Source organism: Nyctereutes procyonoides, unplaced genomic scaffold, assembly GCF_905146905.1.
Source record: "Nyctereutes procyonoides isolate TBG_1078 unplaced genomic scaffold, NYPRO_anot_genome, whole genome shotgun sequence".
Taxonomy (NCBI): Eukaryota; Metazoa; Chordata; class Mammalia; order Carnivora; family Canidae; genus Nyctereutes; species Nyctereutes procyonoides.
Genome location: NW_026575136.1, coordinates 7,700,001 through 7,719,241, shown reverse-complemented (window position 1 = coordinate 7,719,241; position 19,241 = coordinate 7,700,001). Strand labels below are relative to the sequence as shown.

Sequence of the window (19,241 nt, the reverse complement as noted above, 5' to 3'; positions counted from 1 at the left end):
TTTAATGAAAATTGAAAACACGCTGGGTACAAGATCAGTTAGAATAGAATACCTGCTTTCCTACATGAACACATGCTCCTTATAAATAAATAAAATAAATGGCAAGGGGATGGAAGTAAATAGAAACAAACAAACAAACAGAAAAAGAGAAGAAATAAGTTTCAAGGTCTCATTATGTCTTAACTATTTGTAAACGCTAAGCAAAACTCACTTTTAAGGATCTTTGAGAAAGTGTCCTAAAACCTCCATGGGAGGTGGCTGATTTGAAGATCAATATATCTCTCTTATTTAGAGCTCTATTAACATTGCTTGTTTTTTGAGCAATAACTTTAAAAGTCAATCCATATTGATATTTATCATTATTTAAAAATATCAATATCTAAGATAGACATAAAAGTATTTATGAAAGTATCATTAATAAGCAACATTAGTAAGAGGGAACAACATATTGACAGGAAACGTGAGGCTTTTCTAACTTGAAGCAACCTAGAAATTTATCCTAACGATATTAAAGTACACATGGTGATGAAAAAACATTTTTAATTAATGAAATTTTCAGTTTTGGATACAGAAAAGTTTACCTGACCTTAGAGAAGGTTGAGACATTTCTAAGGCACCAGGGTAAATTTTAGGACTAATTGCAAAATCTCTGGAGAAGATATAGGAACACATTACTTTGAGGTTTCTTGTGAACTTTTGTTATGGTTTGATCATGAGTATCACACAAATATCCTTTGTCAGTGTGTTTTGGCAGTTCTAACAAGGAGACCAAGGAGTGAAGAGAATTACAGATTAAAAAAAAAAAAAAGGAAAATGAGGTTGATTTTACACCAGAAAAATGCAGTGGGGAATTCTGTAACTTTCTAGTGAATTTTCTACTTCATTTCTGGGTCCACGATGCAGTGTTGCAAAATCTTTGTGAAAACCAAAAAGGTAAATTTCTGTCCAGAACCAAAACTTCATCCTCCTCAACAAGTTTCAGAATAACCTTTTGTTCAAATATTAATAATTAGGGTGATTTTGGATCTCAGAGACTGAAATACACATAGCCTGGAGTAGAAAGGGAGTTTTTAAGCTCACAGAATCTAAGGAGGTTTGACAACAGAGCCACTGGAAGGACACAGGTACGGCTTGGCCTCAGGAGCAAATAGAGCTAGAAATATACTGTCAGGACTTGCCATCTTGTCTTTGCTTTTCTCTTCTCTCTGTGTACCTGCTTCAGTCTCTCTCTTCATTAATCTTCTCACACTACATGGGATATATCAGTTCCTTTGTTCTACATCTAATAGCTACGGGTTGCTTGAGGGAAATAACCGTTCTTGGTGCTCCCTTTGGTACAAAGTCCTAAAATCACAAGGAAAGGATTTGCTGACTCAGCTGGATCCATTGGCTACCCCAGTTTCTGGAGATTGAAAGACTAGGAGAAGTTCACTTTAGGTGCAGATTAATCCACCGTGGATATTGTTAATCCACAGCAATAACCAGGCAACTCCCTTGGGTACAATAAAGTTTGACAATAGAGAATACGGGAGCCATTCCCAGGCAAAGGAGACTGTTGTGCTACTGGGCAGGAAAACCGTGTGTTACAAGGACCTACAGCAACACCAAGGGAAAAAAAAAAAACACATTATATCTGGGTCGGTTATACCTAGACTAGTTCATGGAAGTCTAGACTAGAGCCCACATAAGTGACTGTACATATTTGAGATCTATAGCTAAATAGCATACCTATTCCACAAGAAGAAAATCCTGATGAAGCAAATAGATTTAAATGATTGAGTGTTATCTTCTTCATTAAATCCTTTTTGAATACTCACCTGAACCCTATTGAACTCTTGCAAGTATTTATGGTCATCATTACGTAGTTAATCACATAATTGTTCTAGAATTGCCTGAATTGCAGATCTGAATTCCTAGCTCAACTGAGGGTATCTTATCTTATGCTTCCTTTTACTTCTGTACCAAGATTCGTGTAAAGCACATAATTTATTCCACATTCATTCTATAAATGATTCCTGAGAGCCTACTAATTTCTAAGCAATATACTCAAAGCTCAGGGTACGAAGATGATCAAAGATGATCCTTAAAGTGAGCATATGATTTGAGGACTTTTGTCTCGGTCACACTTGACATAGAAATCTAGCATAGGCAAATTCGATCTAGCAAGTGAATTGCCTCTCCAAATACCAGTAGTGTTTCTCGATGCAGTTTAGTTCGCCTATCCAGAAAAATCTGAATTTTCCTCCTGTTGAAGCCAAAAGGCTATTAATGCAAATCCCATTGAATTTGCATTTGGTTACATTTCTGATGGAAACATTCATATGCAAATGAAAATTCATGAAAAGATAGCCAGATAATTCAAATAGTTGCTGAGATATCAATATAGAAGTAGGATGTTAAAATGTCCATCCATCCATGTTTACTAGGTTACACTAAGGATCGTCGAGTGGGTCAGTGTTCTTAAAAAGCTTAAATTAAGTCATGCCTTAAACATCTGACAGCATTCTACTAGGCCTGGATTCAGAAAGGAGTAGTTAAATTACTTCCTGCTGCCACAGTGGTGAAAAAAAAGCCCCTGGTCGAATCAGTCAAGTTGTTCCAAAGGGGTTCATGTTTGATCCACCATTTTGTCCCTTCTATCTTTTCTGGCATTAAAAACAAAAGGTGATTTTTGATCAATGCTAAGTCATTTTGATGATCCAAAACAAGGAACAAATAGTTTGTGCAGGTTGGCAGTTCTTTGTACTCTCTAGTGATTTAATGGTGCAAGTTAAATGACACCATCACATTCACTATTACCAACAGTGATTCGGAAAGTATCTATGGCATCATGAGCATACCAACAGAAAATTGATCTTAATCAAGGTTCATGTTCTTCTAGAAGATTTACGACTTGGGGGTGACTGGCTGCCTCAGTTGGTGGAACATGCAACTCTTGATCCTGGGGTTATGAGTTTGAGTCCCATGTTGGGTGCAGAGGTTCCTTAAAATTAAAATCTTTGGGAGGCCTGGGTGGCTCAGCGGTTGAGCATCTGCCTTCAGCTCAGGACGTGATCCCGGAGTTCTGGGATCGAGTCCCGCATCGGGCTGCTGCATGGATCCTGCTTCTTCTCCCTCTGCCTCCCTCTGTCTCTCATGAATAAATACATAAAAATCTTTCAAAAAAACACAAAATAATACAATAAAATCTTAGTAAATAAAAGATTTAAGACTTAAGATTATGAGAAAAGATTTAAATAAATTTCAAGATATAAAATCATCATCTACTCTTACACATTCCAAACCTGTATTTGAAGGAAATACAGGTGTTAGAATCAGACAGTTGCTCTTGTTCGACTTTTAGAAGTTGGAGTGGCAAAAGAGACTGTTTTGAGATCACACTATTCAGGATTGCTAGCGCTTAGTTTGTCGGCAAAGCGTGATGCTCCCCAGTCTCCTTTTATTTGATGCGATGTATTAGTTCATAGTTTCAGGTGTTTTTAGAGTTCTGGTGCCCCTTGCTTTGGTGACTATCACCTATCATCCATCAGATTTGGAAAGCCCAAACCTAAGATAAGATCTTAGCCTCCCCCTCCCTGGCACACCCAATCCTTCCCCCAAGCCTAGTGTTTTTACTTGTCAATGTATCTCTCAAATCTAGCCACTTCTCAGTCTCCATCACCAATTCCTTAACCTTTATCTTGGCCTGGTTTATGGCAAGAAACTCCTAACTGGTTTCCCAGAATCAGCTTTTCTTTTCCTTACAATCCCTATTTTACAATAGCCAGAGTTGTCATTTAAAAATGCAGATAATTCCCAATTTCACCCAGTCATCTTCTTGCTTAATACCCTTCCATGGCTTTCTGTTTCTCTTAGAAGAAAACCCAAACCTGTAGCAGGACGACCACCTGCCTCTTGTTCTGGTTCCTGCCTGCCTCTCCGCCCTCCCATCGTATTGCTTCCCTTCCACTGTCTGCACATCAGCACTCTGTTTTGCTGGTGAAATGCACCGTGCTCCTTCCAGTCCTCGCATCCTTGCACGTGCTGGCTCTTCCCCAGCTTCTAGAGCTAGTGAACTCCAAGCTTTCTCAATTTAAGTTTTCTTGATCTTCTGGGCTCCATCAGCCCCCCCCCCCACTACTTCTTTCGTATCACCACACAACTTCCTTTCATAATATTTATGTGAGTTTGTAAGTTTTTTTTTTTCTCGAGAAAAAAAAAATCAGTTGTACTGATTGTTCTCATGTCTTCCTGAAGGATGAAACTGGATGTTTTTTGCTTTTCGAAACAAGACATGATACCTACCATATACCAGTCATTCAGTACTTGTCGAATCAATGGAAGGTTCCACTTTCTGTTCTTTTTACCTATAATCCACAAGTTCATGACAGTGAAAGCAACAATAAAAATGAAAATAAAAATAAAAATGGACTAGCTGGTCCCAACATCACCCTGCCACAAATTATCAGAAATGATTAGTATGGCAAATGCTCTATTATCTTTTATGGCAGAGAAAGTGAGGTGAAGAATATAGGGGAATCAAGGCTAACTGGTCTCAGAAACTATGAAAGTGGGGCTCTGCCATTAACCGTACTAGCAAAGGATCTTTATTCATCTACTTACACGGTCTTATGCATAAAAATGTTTATTTAGGATATTTAAGCCACAACTTACTTCAGAGACATACCTAGAGGTATCAAATATACAGAATCTTGTGACATTGTGGCTGAAATGGATTTGTGACTATTATTCATTTCATGGAATAGATTCATAATTACAAAAGTTAAAAATCATATCAGAATCACACAGCGGCACAGCCAGTTTCTTTTGCTTTTGTGAAGTATTTCTGTTAATTCTGTTGTATTTCTTTTTGTGAGCTTCATTCCATCTTCAGGCAGCTTTAAAATGCTGAGCTAAATATTGAAATTATAGGGAAAGATAAAGTGGCACATCCCATGATTTCTTAACAGAGTCCCACTATTATCTCTCTAGGAATATCTATCCTTTTGCATCTGTGTCAGATTGTGTAGTCCTGGCCATCTGTGATGTGCAGAGAGTGGAAGGTTAAAAGCTTATATTTAGCAACAGGATGTATCTGTGGTTAGGCACGTTAAGTTTAGTGGACAATAAAAAATTAAATATACCTTTCTTGAAAGAAAAGGAAGTTTTATACAGACTGCTAAAGCAGCTTTGAGCTCATATTATCTCTCAAGTTTCTGGATCTTAGAATGTAGCTCTGTTTTTTGTTTTGTTTTGTTTTGTTTTTTAAGTTTTCCCTAGAAAACATTTCAAAATGTCTTTCATTCTTTGTGAATTCTGCGGACTAGTATTCCAGGGAGAGGAAAATAAGATGTGCCTATTTAGCTTGAAGCCAAGTGTCCTCTTTTCTTTGCATATATTTACGAGAATAAGCATCCCGTCACTGATTGGTCATCTGCAACACTTCTTAGGACTAAACTAGGTATTGGGGGGTCTTTCTGCAAGTCAACAGTCGGCGCTCACAGTGATGTCAGTGGGCTCGGGCACCTGGGAGGAAGGCCCCACAGAGGCGTTGATGGTGTCCTTTTCTGATTCCAGTTAAGAATGCAAATTGCACATCAGACTTTGAGGAATACTTTGCCAAAAGAAAACTGGAGGAACGCGATGGCCATGCAGTCAGCATCGAGGAGTACCTTCAGCGCAGTGACACAGCTATCATTTACCCAGAAGCCCCCGAGGAGCTGTCTCGCCTTGGCACGCCAGAGGCCAATGGGCAAGAAGAAAATGGTGAGGCTGTAATTCATTTTTAGCCACTCCACTGACCTCTGCAGCTGTTACAATTACAAATGCACTACATGCCTGGGTGTTTACCTTAAAATTCGAAGAACAGCTGCAGAGGCATGGAATTTCATGAGCAAAGATTAGAACTGTAATTTTAGGGTATTGTGAAATTTTTTTTTTTTGTCAGCAAATTTGTGTCATTTGTACATCCAATAAAGAACAAGAACAATTAGAGCCTATTTCTCCGAGATAAAAATATCGAAACGGAGTCCAATGTTTCTGAAATATTTCACTTTTGAGGAACAAAAAAAGTTGGGACGTGGGGGGGACCCTCCTTCTCTAGCTGCCACCTGAAGGGCCCTCTCCTGAGTCCCACACGACCCAGGGTCGCACCACCAACCGCCAGCCACCTGGAGAGAATGTCCTCACTCATCAGCTGTTTGAATTTCCCCCCAAAAGCTCCAGTAATTAATTAACTCCCGGGCGCAGCGCAGGCAGGCGGGCCAGGCCCGAGGCCTGCACGGCGGTGGTGGTGGCGCTCCCGGCGGGCAGATTGCGGCGATGCCTGTCATGCCATCCCGGGCAGGCGGCCCATTAGCTGCCACTGCTTCACTGACCTTTTGGCCTGCTCCTCTCCCTCTCGTCTCCCGGCTACAGACCTGCCACCTGGAACTCCAGATGCTTTTGCCCAACTGCTGACCTGCCCCTACTGCGACCGGGGCTACAAGCGCTTGACATCCCTGAAGGAGCACATCAAGTACCGCCACGAGAAGAACGAGGAGAACTTTTCCTGCCCTCTTTGTAGCTACACGTTTGCCTACCGCACCCAGCTCGAGCGGCATATGGTGACGCACAAGCCAGGGACAGATCAGGTGGGGGGCTGGCTTTAAGTGATTTCTTTCTATAATAACCCCTTAGAGAAACGATATTGCTTTGATTGGCAATCATTATTAATTTTTCATGGCATTTTGAAGATGCAGATCTTTTAATGGTAATAGCTTTAATTGAGGTCTAAATGATTTTTTGATGGTCTCTTCTAATATGATTTAATAGTCTTATGTTCACGATCGAATGAGTGTGTTAATTTCTAATTTAGAAATTTTATTTGCACTTTAACTTGACTTCAGTTTCATTTTTATGTCCCACCAAAAGTGAATGAAATCGTGGCATTTTAATTATACATTATTAAACATCTCAGCAATTTTAATTCCATTTTTCACCTAGTTTTTACTCGGAAAAAAAATTTTTTTTTTCCCCTATAGGATCTAAGTCAGAGTGAAGGAAGTGTGCATTCCTTTCATTCGCCACATAACACCTTCGGTTGCTTAGAGTATTTTTACAAGCTGCTACTAGTTTACGGAATCTAATGAAGTGTCTTTAAAGAAAATTTCAAAAAGGCATATTATACGTATGTGTATATATAAAATGAACCAGACTGATACTAAACTATTGGATGCACATTTAAAACGGTCCCTTTTGATTTGCATGCCTGTGGCCCAATGTTAAGATTGTTGTGCCCCTTTTGGTTTATTTTGTGTTAGAAATAAAACCTCTGTCTCGAACAGGTAAGCATAGCTTCTTAAATCCTTCAAACGTTTGCACAGGATTGATTCACAGCGTCCCTTACGTGTCTGAGCAAAACTGCTCTTTCTGTCCTCCTGGGAGAATCGCCTGCAGATTGATATTATTGTGTCTGAATGGTAACAGGGATGGTGGCCTCAAGTCCCAGCGGCTGGCCTGCTTGCAGATCCGAAAGCCTGCCCGATAAGCCTTGCCACCATCTCTGTTTTGAAAATCATTCAACGAGATATTCTACAACACTCTTACGTTTCCTTTCCTTGTGGGCATGGTTTTCTTTGAATGAGGAAAATGAGGATGACCGGACGTAATCAAGAGATGGCGATGATACTGTATCATGGAATTTTACAATTGCAAAAGAACAGCTCGTGGAAACCGTCCCATTAGATCCGACTGGGCCTGTCACCTGAATGCTTTTCAAAGTTCAGTTACAAAAACCATGCTCCCATAGTTACGCTTATGTAACAGTTTATCTCCCCTTGCTTATATGCACAAGAACTCTAGGAAGAAAAAAAAAAAAGTGCCTAGATATTTATCTAAGCATAACCGCTTTAAATTTCACATGCAGAAGTGTGATTGTGTTGGCGCATTATGAATGGTAGCTTTGGTGTTGAAAAGTCCCCTCATTTGCTCATGGCATTTACAATTAGTAAATTAAAATGATTGTATCATATTAACAGTGGCACAACTAAAGTTTATAGTAGTCCTCTGAGGGCTGTGGGGGGAGACAAAGCAGCTGTTGCTGTTTGTTTATGCAACTCAGCAACATATGAGCGCTGGTCCCTCAATGGCGCTCGGCGGGCTGGGCTCCGCTTGATCTTTGAAGGTTGCTGCTGTTTGAACAAACCTCCCTGTGTCCCATGTAACACCATCTGTCTCACTAGGAATGTGGGAAGATTCAGCACACCCTAGCAGTTGTCATACCGTTTCTGTGCTGTCTTTTTGCAAAAGGCTTTTGTGTCATTGCTGCTTGAAAAAGGCTGACCTCCTACCTTGAGCATCCAGAGTGGATGACTGTATTTTTTTTTTTTTTTTTTTTTAGAATTCTAAGTCACAGTGCTTTTTTTCCCTTGTTCAAAAAGGTCAGCTGTGTTTGATTATATCTTTGCTGCTTTTAACTTGTCTTTTCAGCAAACTTTTTTTTTCTTTTTTGTCCCTACTCCCTAGCACACTACTAAAAAGGAAAATGAAAAGTCGTTGAAGTCTTTCCTACTGGCCTGTGATAAAACTGCTCAAGCAGCTATAACCCGAGATGTTGTCTCTTACATTTTGATAATGAATCAAATCTGATATGCAACACATCAGGAAAAACCGGGTTTACATTTGCTGCTAGCCCAGTGAATGGGATATTTAAACATGCTTATCGTGTAATGAAATATTTATAGTCAAGAATTTTTTTTTTGTTTGCGTATGCATGCTTTTTTTCTTCTTCTTTAAAACTGATACTGCTTTAGTATGAGCTATACTTCTACCGTGATACAGAAAATTTAATAAAATTAGTTATCCGCAAGGGGAGTGTTTTTTGGAGGCCATTTAGAATTTTCAGAATAATATTTATTTTTTTCCTTGACAAAAACAGTTGCATTCCAACAAGGGATCTTCAGATTTTAGAATGTGCCATAAACCCAGAGAACCACAAACGTCTTTACAATTATACTTTCTCATCTCCAAAGGCTCAAAGAAACATTTTGGAAAAGAGACTACAGAGATAATTCTAAAGCTAGTGTTGGACGCGCATGTGAAAGCACTTTTTTTTTTTAATTTGTTCCAATTTTATTGCCAACATTATCACTTTTATTGCAACTCTGAAAGACCGGGCAAATAAATAAACATGCACTCAAACCTTTTGGCCTGTCTGAAAAATGGAGGCCTTTTAAAAATATTTGTAACAAATTTCCTTTGTTCCTCCCACACAACACTGATGTCAGTCCCTCTCCTTTTACAGCACCAAATGCTGACCCAAGGAGCAGGTAATCGCAAGTTCAAATGCACGGAGTGCGGCAAGGCTTTCAAATATAAACACCATCTGAAAGAACACCTGCGAATTCACAGTGGTGAGTAGCAGAGGTGCTGGTGCTCACATTTGCATTTTGTTTCATTAGGGGAGTTTTAAAAGATTGTTTAAAATTTACCCAATCCTGGTGGCAGCTTTTTTGGAACTACCCTTTTAATTTCACAAACTATGTGAGCCTGCTCTGCCTCCATGAGACTTGTGGTTCCACCAATGGCATGATCTCATAAAAAAAAAAAAAAAAAAAAAAAAAGAAAGAAAGAAAGAAAAGGAGTGTTTATACTTCCTAAAAATTGCAAATGCTTTGATTTATTACAAAACCTAGAGGCTCCTTTTTGTCCTTTCAAACACTCCTCTACAGATTAAATATTTTTGACCTGAAGAAACTCAGCTGGCAAATTCTGAAGGGTATTCATTTTTGATACCTAACCATGAAAGAAAACGTTGAAGAATTTTGGATGAGAGCTTTTGTATGATAAATGTTCCTTGATTCCTGGGAGCTGTATATTACAGAACAACATCCTACCACTGAGATTTCTTCTTTATAACTATTTTGATAGCTCTGCCAAGCATTTTATTACCAAATTGGATGCTTTTCAAAGGACTAGTTGGATTGGTGGAATCAATGGAATCTCTACAGAGTTGATTAAAGCCATGGCTACACTTCCCTTTAAATACTGTGACATCTTTATTGTGCTATTGACCACACATTAATCTGACACTCTGTTTAAATAGGCGGCTGCCGATGGCAAGACAAGATTTGGGATCTTGGCTGAAAAAGGCATAGATAGCCCTCACCTTCCACTGCTAACATCTTGAATTATGTTCTCTCAGGGTAGATAAAGCCCAGCAACAGTTATGGCCACATAATTCTAAGCTAGGCACCCAGAATGTAGAGGTTCCCCCCCATTGCGTTCCTTCTATCTGGTTTCACAGATTCTTGCATTGGTAGACAATTGCCATCATTACCCGATCGAAGAAATGTAATGTTAATTTTGATTGTCATTTTAGGTGAAAAACCGTACGAATGCCCAAACTGCAAGAAACGTTTCTCCCATTCTGGTTCCTACAGTTCACACATCAGCAGCAAGAAATGTATTGGTTTAATCTCTGTAAATGGCCGAATGAGAAACAATATCAAGACGGGTTCTTCCCCTAATTCTGTTTCTTCTTCTCCTACTAATTCAGCCATTACCCAGTTAAGAAACAAATTGGAGAATGGAAAACCACTTAGTATGTCTGAACAGACAGGCTTACTTAAAATTAAAACAGAACCACTAGACTTCAATGACTATAAAGTTCTTATGGCCACGCACGGGTTTAGTGGCACTAGTCCCTTTATGAATGGTGCACTTGGAGCCACCAGCCCTTTGGGAGTTCATCCGTCTGCTCAGAGTCCAATGCAGCACTTAGGTGTAGGGATGGAAGCCCCTTTACTCGGATTTCCCACAATGAATAGTAACTTAAGCGAGGTACAAAAGGTTCTACAGATTGTGGACAATACGGTTTCCAGGCAAAAAATGGACTGCAAGGCTGAAGAAATTTCCAAGTTGAAAGGGTATCACATGAAGGATCCATGCTCTCAACCTGAGGAACAAGGAGTTACTTCTCCTAATATTCCGCCTGTAGGTCTTCCAGTAGTGAGTCATAATGGTGCCACTAAAAGTATTATTGACTATACATTAGAAAAAGTCAATGAAGCCAAAGCTTGCCTCCAGAGCTTGACTACTGACTCAAGGAGACAGATCAGTAACATAAAGAAAGAGAAGCTACGTACTTTAATAGATTTGGTCACTGATGATAAAATGATTGAGAACCACAACATATCCACTCCATTTTCTTGCCAGTTCTGTAAAGAAAGCTTTCCTGGTCCCATTCCCTTGCATCAGCATGAACGTTACCTTTGTAAGATGAATGAAGAGATCAAGGCAGTACTGCAACCTCATGACAACATAGTCCCCAACAAAGCCGGAGTTTTTGTTGATAATAAAGCCCTCCTCTTGTCATCTGTACTTTCTGAGAAAGGAATGACAAGCCCCATCAACCCATACAAGGACCACATGTCTGTACTGAAAGCGTACTATGCTATGAACATGGAGCCCAACTCTGATGAACTGCTGAAAATTTCCATTGCTGTGGGCCTTCCTCAGGAATTTGTGAAGGAATGGTTTGAGCAACGAAAAGTCTACCAGTATTCAAATTCCAGGTCCCCATCACTGGAAAGGAACTCCAAGCCGCTAGCTCCCAACAGTAACCCCCCCTCGAAAGACTCTTTATTACCCAGGTCGCCCGTAAAGCCTATGGACTCCATAACTTCACCATCCATAGCAGAACTCCACAACAGTGTGACGAATTGTGATCCTCCGCTCAGGCTAACCAAACCTTCTCATTTTACCAATATCAAACCAGTCGAGAAATTGGACCACTCGAGGAGTAATACTCCCTCTCCCTTAAATCTTTCCTCCACATCTTCTAAAAACTCCCACAGTAGTTCTTACACTCCAAACAGCTTCTCTTCTGAGGAGCTCCAGGCTGAGCCTTTGGACTTGTCATTACCAAAACAAATGAAAGAACCCAAAAGTATTATAGCCACAAAGAACAAAACGAAAGCTAGCAGCATAAATTTAGACCATAACAGTGTTTCTTCATCATCTGAAAACTCAGATGAGCCTCTAAACTTGACTTTTATCAAGAAGGAGTTTTCAAACTCAAATAATCTGGACAACAAAAGCACTAACCCAGTGTTCGGCATGAACCCATTTAGTGCCAAAACTTTATACACAGCTCTTCCTCCACAAAGCGCATTTCCCCCTGCCACTTTCATGCCACCAGTCCAGACCAGTATCCCTGGGCTACGACCATACCCAGGACTGGATCAGATGAGCTTCCTACCACATATGGCCTATACCTACCCAACTGGAGCAGCTACTTTTGCTGATATGCAGCAAAGGAGAAAGTACCAGCGGAAACAAGGATTTCAGGTAATGAGACCTATCCTTTTGCTCTGAACAGAGGACATGAGAATCATATATTACATTGTGTATGTGCATGTGTTGGGGGGGGGAACCGTAGTGAAAAGCATCAACCGATGTGTTTTCAGCAGACATAGCAGAGTTCGTTTTCACTTGAACCTCAAAACTGACTGGGCTAGACAAACAAATGGAGAATCAGTGGAACACTGAGCTGTGAAGGCACATCTGCCTTACAAAAGTCAAAGAACTTAACACTTATCTTTGAGGTTTTTTTAGATTGATCTGTATGCTTTTAGACTTATACGGCGGATAACCGTATTTGACAGGACTTACATACGTGCTAAAGGTCAGCGCCTAGAACAGCCACATACTTGTACAGGTGTCCACAGTTTACGATAGTACACGTGTAAATGGGATGTGTCCTGGGTTTTATAGAAAATCGGGTGTGTCGGAGAGCAGTTTTAAACATATTTCGCATGTTCCACTTGACTTTGTATGTGCTTTTCAGACCAGTAAATAAATAATCTATGGTTCACAAATACAAAAGCAGGTATGTTTTAACAACCTGGGAGTATAATCCCTGTTAGCAAAATAGGAGCAGAAGTAGCCGTGCACCTCTGCAACAGCTGTTCCAGTATTCCAATTTACAGTACATCTGCCTTCTTTGTAAATGTATTTAAGCCTATTTAATCTCCTCTAATATTAATTAGTGCAGACGTAGTCTAAGAAAACTGAACTGTGAGCTCGCAAATGGAAATGTATGTTATCATGCAAGTTTGCACTCCTTTGGATCAAGACAAAATAAATATCAAGAAATTTAATAATTTACCGATCCACATTCATTATTGCTCAATGCTGAAGGCTGTTTTAACATAGATAGAACATTGATAAAAAGTGTTATTAATATTCCCTATTTCAAATTAGAAAATTAAATATAAAAATATAGCTTGAGGCCTTTAGTTGGTAGACATACATTTAAATAGATTGCATAATAATAACATTTTGTACCTAAATATAAAATTCAATTAAAATGGGGTTTCTACAGCTACAGATCATTTCTAAAGTTAACCACACTGGAAAAAAAAAAAAAAAAAAGCACAAATTCTGATGTTTGGTTCTCCCTCGTGGGTATTTCCTGTTATAAAAGGAAAACTAAGGATTTTAGAAAATGTTATGTCCTTCTCACCTTCAGAGCTGACCATTTTCTACCCTTAAAAAACAATGGGCTCGACCATCTAGGGCGGAGAAGGTTTCTATTCTTGCCGAAAGGTGAGACCTCCTCCATTGTTCGTGCAAAGTAATGGGGTTTTCTTTTTAAGGAAAAAAAAATGAGATTGATTAATCACAAACCCTTTTGAGGTTCTCCAAATGTCAGCCTACGTGAAGTTGTTTGGTATAAAGACGAAGAGGAGAGACTGTGTTGAACTGTGTGATTATATCACAGGGAGAATTGCTTGATGGAGCACAAGACTACATGTCAGGCCTAGATGACATGACGGACTCCGACTCCTGTCTGTCTCGAAAGAAGATCAAGAAGACAGAGAGTGGCATGTATGCATGTGACTTATGTGACAAGACATTCCAGAAAAGCAGTTCCCTTCTGCGACATAAATACGAACACACAGGTATGAGTGACTTTGACTAGCTAGTTAGAGCTTCCCGGCCTGCTGTACATTTCATAATATTTAATGAGCACACTGGTGCGACATAAGATGTAGCATATGCTGATGCCTTCAACAAGGAAGAAATCATGCTTTTGCCTAGCTCAGGAGGACTTTTTTGTTGCCTGTTTATTGGATCGTTCATGTGTTTATGAGTGTGCTTGTCTTCATATCTTTCCAGTTCAGCTGTAAGCCAAATCCCCAGATCCCGTCAAAGGTATATCTAAGTGGCCAGGGCCATGAGATGCCGTGACACCAGCCAGTTATTGCAAACACGTTCAGGTTCTCAAGTTGTAATGACTCTATATACGTACAAGTTTAATGAAAGATTCAGTCAGTATTAGATGTATTAGATTTATCACCCGAACTTCAAGTCAGCTGCGACTTGGAGGTGGTCCTGTTTCATCTTATAAATTGGCCACGTTTTGAATAAAGCAAAAGTGTTAGCACTGCGAAAGGAAAAGGTAGAAGTCAAGTAAGATGCCAAGTGAGCTACCGAAACTACTTCTATTTGGAAGACGAAAATAAAACTTTCTAAATTTAATTAGCTTATTTCCAATTCCTGCATTACTAATTAGGAACAATTATACAGAGTTGACGGGATAGCAGCCTAGTTCTTCCCTATGAGTAGAGCGATAGTGGGTTGATTTTTCAAAAGAAAGGCGAAGGACCATGATGTGGAGCAACATGGGTTCCCACAACCTAGGATCTGATCTCCCAAGTGGAGCCACGCCTTTCTCTCCCTCCCTCTTCCTCCTTCCACCTTTAACCAGCAAGTCAGCCAACCGCGCCCCCCCCACCTCCCGCCACTTTCCCCTCCACCCCCCATTCCCCAACTTTCCTTCTCTAGAAATTTGGCACGCTGTACTGGCCCTCGATGGGAAAAGAGACAGTATAGGATCTCAATCAAAATATTGGCAGGGGGAAATTACATAAAAACGCTCATTTTAACCGAGAAAGTCTAGTGTCAAACATTTTCATATAGAACGAAAAAATTAGCCCAACAGTGCTTTGTGGGGGAAAAGTGGTGAAAAGATAAAAAAGCAAAAGATAAAAGCAGAAAGGGTAACGTGAGGAGGGGCACTCCCCTTCCTCCTCTTCCCTCCTCCCTCACTGGGCCTGTGAGGGAGGCAGCCTGATGGTCAGGGGGTGGGGGGGAGGCTGGGTAAACCGTAGGTGTTGAGGGTATCTGTGAAGAGAACAAGGTCGCTAAATAAGTAACAGTACCCTTATGGCAGCCGCCTCAGTAATCTCTCTTTCTCCAACTGTCTGATACTGTTATTATTGTAAAAGTTCAACTGGCGGTAACTTTAAAGACAACCTTGTTTGGAAGGCAAATCCCAGTAGTCTCGATACTTGTGTGATGTAATTCCGTGTCTGAAATGCCAACATTTTCCTAATTTTGCCTTTTATCAGAGATATCGATAGATGTTTTCTTGATGGCCACATCCTATTTAGATACTGATGAAGATATTTTCATATCTAAATTCAATATTTTAATCAACCTCAACTATATTTTGTATTTCATTATTCAGCTACAATAGGCACATCACTGGAGGCCTCTCTCCCCCTCTGATTGGTTTTATTAGATGACCATATGCAAACTCTATCGTTTGCTACATGGTGAGTGTAAAACCTCTATTTTAGCGAGGGCTGTCGTACATGTTGACATCCAGTCAGTATCTTTATTTCTTATAAATGAGACAGTCCATAAAGTTCATAGGCACGGAGACAGTCGAGAGACCCAAAAGTTGACAATCCCGGGGGTGCCTAATCAAGTTGCAAACTGTGCCGTATCTTAAAGAGGAAAAATAAAGTGTTGGGGTTCTCGAAGATGTGAGAAGATCTGCTGCCTAGAAGTAATGTATAGCAACGAGACGCTAACCATCCAATGGTTTCTTTAAACGTGTGGTTAATTATCCTCCTGTTGGCTTCCTAGCTTGTCAGGTTTCCAGTGTGTTAACTTTTTGGTCTCTTGACCAAACATCTCATGACATCACTACTGTCCGTGTGTTAGGTTCCATCACCGTGTGAAGTTCTTCATGAATCCTCTAGCACCGGGATGTATGTAAAAATTTAGTCCCTTTTCCTTCCCTAACTGGGCCCCAGCAGCCTTTTGTTTGTTTGTATCAAGTACTAGTAATACTTTGGGAATGTACTGAGGTGAACATTGTAGGTGAGACCAGTCTTTGAGTTGATTGAGTCTAGGGTGGGGAAATGAGGCTGAATCGTGAGTTGACTATGTGCTGATTTTATAAATGTGTCCTTGATAAAGTGTGCTTGTTCCACCCATCCACGACTTAACCTATAGAAGGGCTTAGATTAAGAAGGAAACTCTGAACTACTTATTCTTGAGATCCTGGGCTCTCTTCCCTTGGCCTGTTTAATAATTGACTTCCTAGGCAGACACCAAAGACACAATGCTTAATTTTCCTCACCAACAGCGTATTGCTTGCTTGCTTCCTTCCTTGCTTTTCCTGGGGCCAGGGACTAGGATGGAGACTGGGTACAAGAAGGGAACACTCCACAAATGTTGACTTCAGTGGAATTAGCTGTCATAAGCTAGGACCGCGGAACACAAAATCTGAAACTCCTGTTAGGCACCGTCAAGGACTCCTTTGTCTTCCACTAAGATTTAAATGTGACATTTATTGAGTACTTTCTCTATTGAGACATTGTGGTAGGTACGCCTAAACTTACCTTATTCAGAAAGGTGATAAGAATGTTTCTACTTTTGAGTAGATAAAGTCAAAGTTTTAAACAAATTACCAATTTTGTTTCTCAGTTGTAACATTTTTCAGACCACAAACCTTCCATTTATTAACTTCAGTTATCATTTTAGCTGTCAGGTGAATCACGAACCTTGAGATTAAGGGAAAAATACTACCCTAAAAAAGTTTTGATTCGCTCAATGTCAACTTGGATGTTTTTCTGAATCTTGTTCCTGTGGAAATTTCATTCCAGGAATCTTGATTTGAATCAGGTAAACCAAGCAAACAAATTTTAAAAAGAGATGAATGTCTAAGTCAGTTCCTACTTAAACTGAATTTCTTAGAGACTTACGGGCGGCACTTCCGGAGAGCACTAGACTATTTAGTGCGCGGTAGAGGTCAGTCCCCACCACCCGTGCCCCCAGATTCTGTCCTCTGCATGGCATGATAGCCGCACATTTCACCCCTTCAGATCGCCAGTTCGTAATGTAGAATTAATATACTTCTCTTACGAGCGTGGTGTTTATTATCGATTGAATTCCCTGGGAATCGATTGCCTGTAACCAGACTATCTAGACAGTTGACTGCAGTTTAATGGGCAGCCCCCCAGCATTTCTAGCGGGGCTTGAAACTTGTCCTGGAGAACCTGTATTTTCTCTCGCTCTCTCTTCTCAAAATACGCTGCTCCGTATTTTGTTCCTTTGGAAAAGAGGGAGCCACGTCAGCTGTGGTGACTGTAGTGCTCACTCACGATTACTCACAGCCGACCCGTGGAGTCACCTAAATCTCCCACCTTCTGTGCTCCTGAGCCGATGGGACACTCAGCGAAGGTCGTAGGACAGCTCTCCCTATGCATGCAACTAAAGCACCGAGAAATTTTTCATCCATGATTTCTCTTCTTTTCCATTCAGATGTACTTCTTCTTCCGTGGACTCTGGTCCTTTTCTTGCTTACATCTTGGGGAGTCACCTAACATGTATTGATAAAAAGCAAATAAAACGATCTACCATTAACGGAGTGCTTCCCACGTGCAGTCCTTGTACTAACTACTTCACCTCTGTTGCCTCCTTGACTCCTTATGCCTGGGTCACAAGTGAGGCCCCCCAGTGACTTCCCTCTTAGCAAAAAGGACCCTCATCCTCAGAGGGGTTAACGTGTCTGCGTCGCACAGCTGGTTGTGAGAGATGGATTTGAACCCAGGCAGCCAGAATCCAGAACCCGTCTCCCCCATTCCGCGCCGTGCCCCCCCTGTGAATGAATCCCCGTGGTCAGAAGCGTTCCATCCTTGCTCCTGGTAGCATCCCTTGCTCTGAGGTTCCAGTACACATGAGAGACACGCCATTCGTGCATCATGACTTGAAGTGTGCCCGAAGGCCAAACTTCTGTCTTTCTCCCAAGTAAATACTTCTGCTTCCTGTCAGGTTACCTTCCCACCACGGTGGTCTTGTCAAAGGGAAGGGCACACCGTCTTCCCGAACTCTCGGCACTCCATGGGATCCCTCTCTTCTGTTATTCAGTTTACCCCACTCAAAACATCCCTTCTAAGAGTCAAAAAGTGGTTCTTGTGTAGTGTGAATCATGCTTTTTTGTTTTTCTTCAGGCCACTAGCTGCCTTGAGGTAGATTACCCGAATCTTCCTTATTTCCAATACAATGAGTAGTCACCAACAAATACTTGTCCAATTTCTTCTCTTGCAGGTAAAGAACTTCCTATCCCAGTACTCAGTACTAGCCTTACCGCATCTGTCATCACTACATTTATTATTGGACGTTCCAGCAAGATAAAGACCATTAATGAAATAACATATAGCCGCCCACGGCGTTTTCTAAATAGTAGCATGCCCTAGAGGCATTCAATAACATTATTAAAGAGATTTGATTACTAATTGAGATTATACATCACCACATAACTGAATACCTGAAGTGCGTAGAATGGGTTCCTAATCTTATAACATGACACTCAGCAAATGAAAATGGGGTTGAATCCACTAATGCTGGTTTTTAATTTAATCGGCTGGAATGCAAGTTTGTATTAGGAAATGTAATCACAGAGCTTCATGTGTGTTGTGATAGTGCGTAGCACCCTACGTGACACATTTCTGACTTTTTTTTTTTTAACTCTGGAGCATCAGTCTGATAACTTTTTTTTTTTTTGGTCCATTCTATTTTGGAAATAAACTTTTAAGTATGGCAGCTATGGAAGGTGTTGAAGGCATTCCAGTGCTATTTGTGGCCTGGAACCAACCAGATGTGTTTAGGCTTGGCACTAGTTTCAAGTTCCAAACACTGGTTCGAAACTGCCTGGAATGCCAAAGGAAATACAGCATTCTCTAGCTGAGGAGTATCTTAACACTCCACCAGTGCCTGACGTCTCATGGAAAACTTTAGAGGGAACACACTCTTTGGGATTAGCTCAGCCTCCGTGACATCCCTCTCTCTACTTCGTGTTTCCAGAGCTATTTCTTCTCTAATTTTTATCCTTAGAATCATACGGCTGCTAAGACATTCCTCTTCACATCACCTTGCCTCTGTTTCTGCTCCTGCCTACCTGGGCCGTTCCTTCCCGTGTG

General features: G+C 40.6%; 1 protein-coding gene across 4 annotated transcripts in view; it reads left to right on the top strand.

Moving 5' to 3' along the window:
- LOC129495440 (zinc finger E-box-binding homeobox 2) overlaps positions 1–19,241 on the top strand; it is a 136,818-nt gene that overhangs the window by 110,878 nt on the left and 6,699 nt on the right. For all 4 annotated transcript variants that reach the window (XM_055302923.1, XM_055302924.1, XM_055302922.1 and 1 more), the window contains exons 5-9: positions 5,557–5,745; positions 6,397–6,611; positions 9,263–9,371; positions 10,340–12,309; positions 13,745–13,925. In XM_055302923.1, the coding sequence (XP_055158898.1) occupies positions 5,557–5,745; positions 6,397–6,611; positions 9,263–9,371; positions 10,340–12,309; positions 13,745–13,925 (2,664 nt within the window). The remainder of the gene's footprint in view (positions 1–5,556; positions 5,746–6,396; positions 6,612–9,262; positions 9,372–10,339; positions 12,310–13,744; positions 13,926–19,241) is intronic.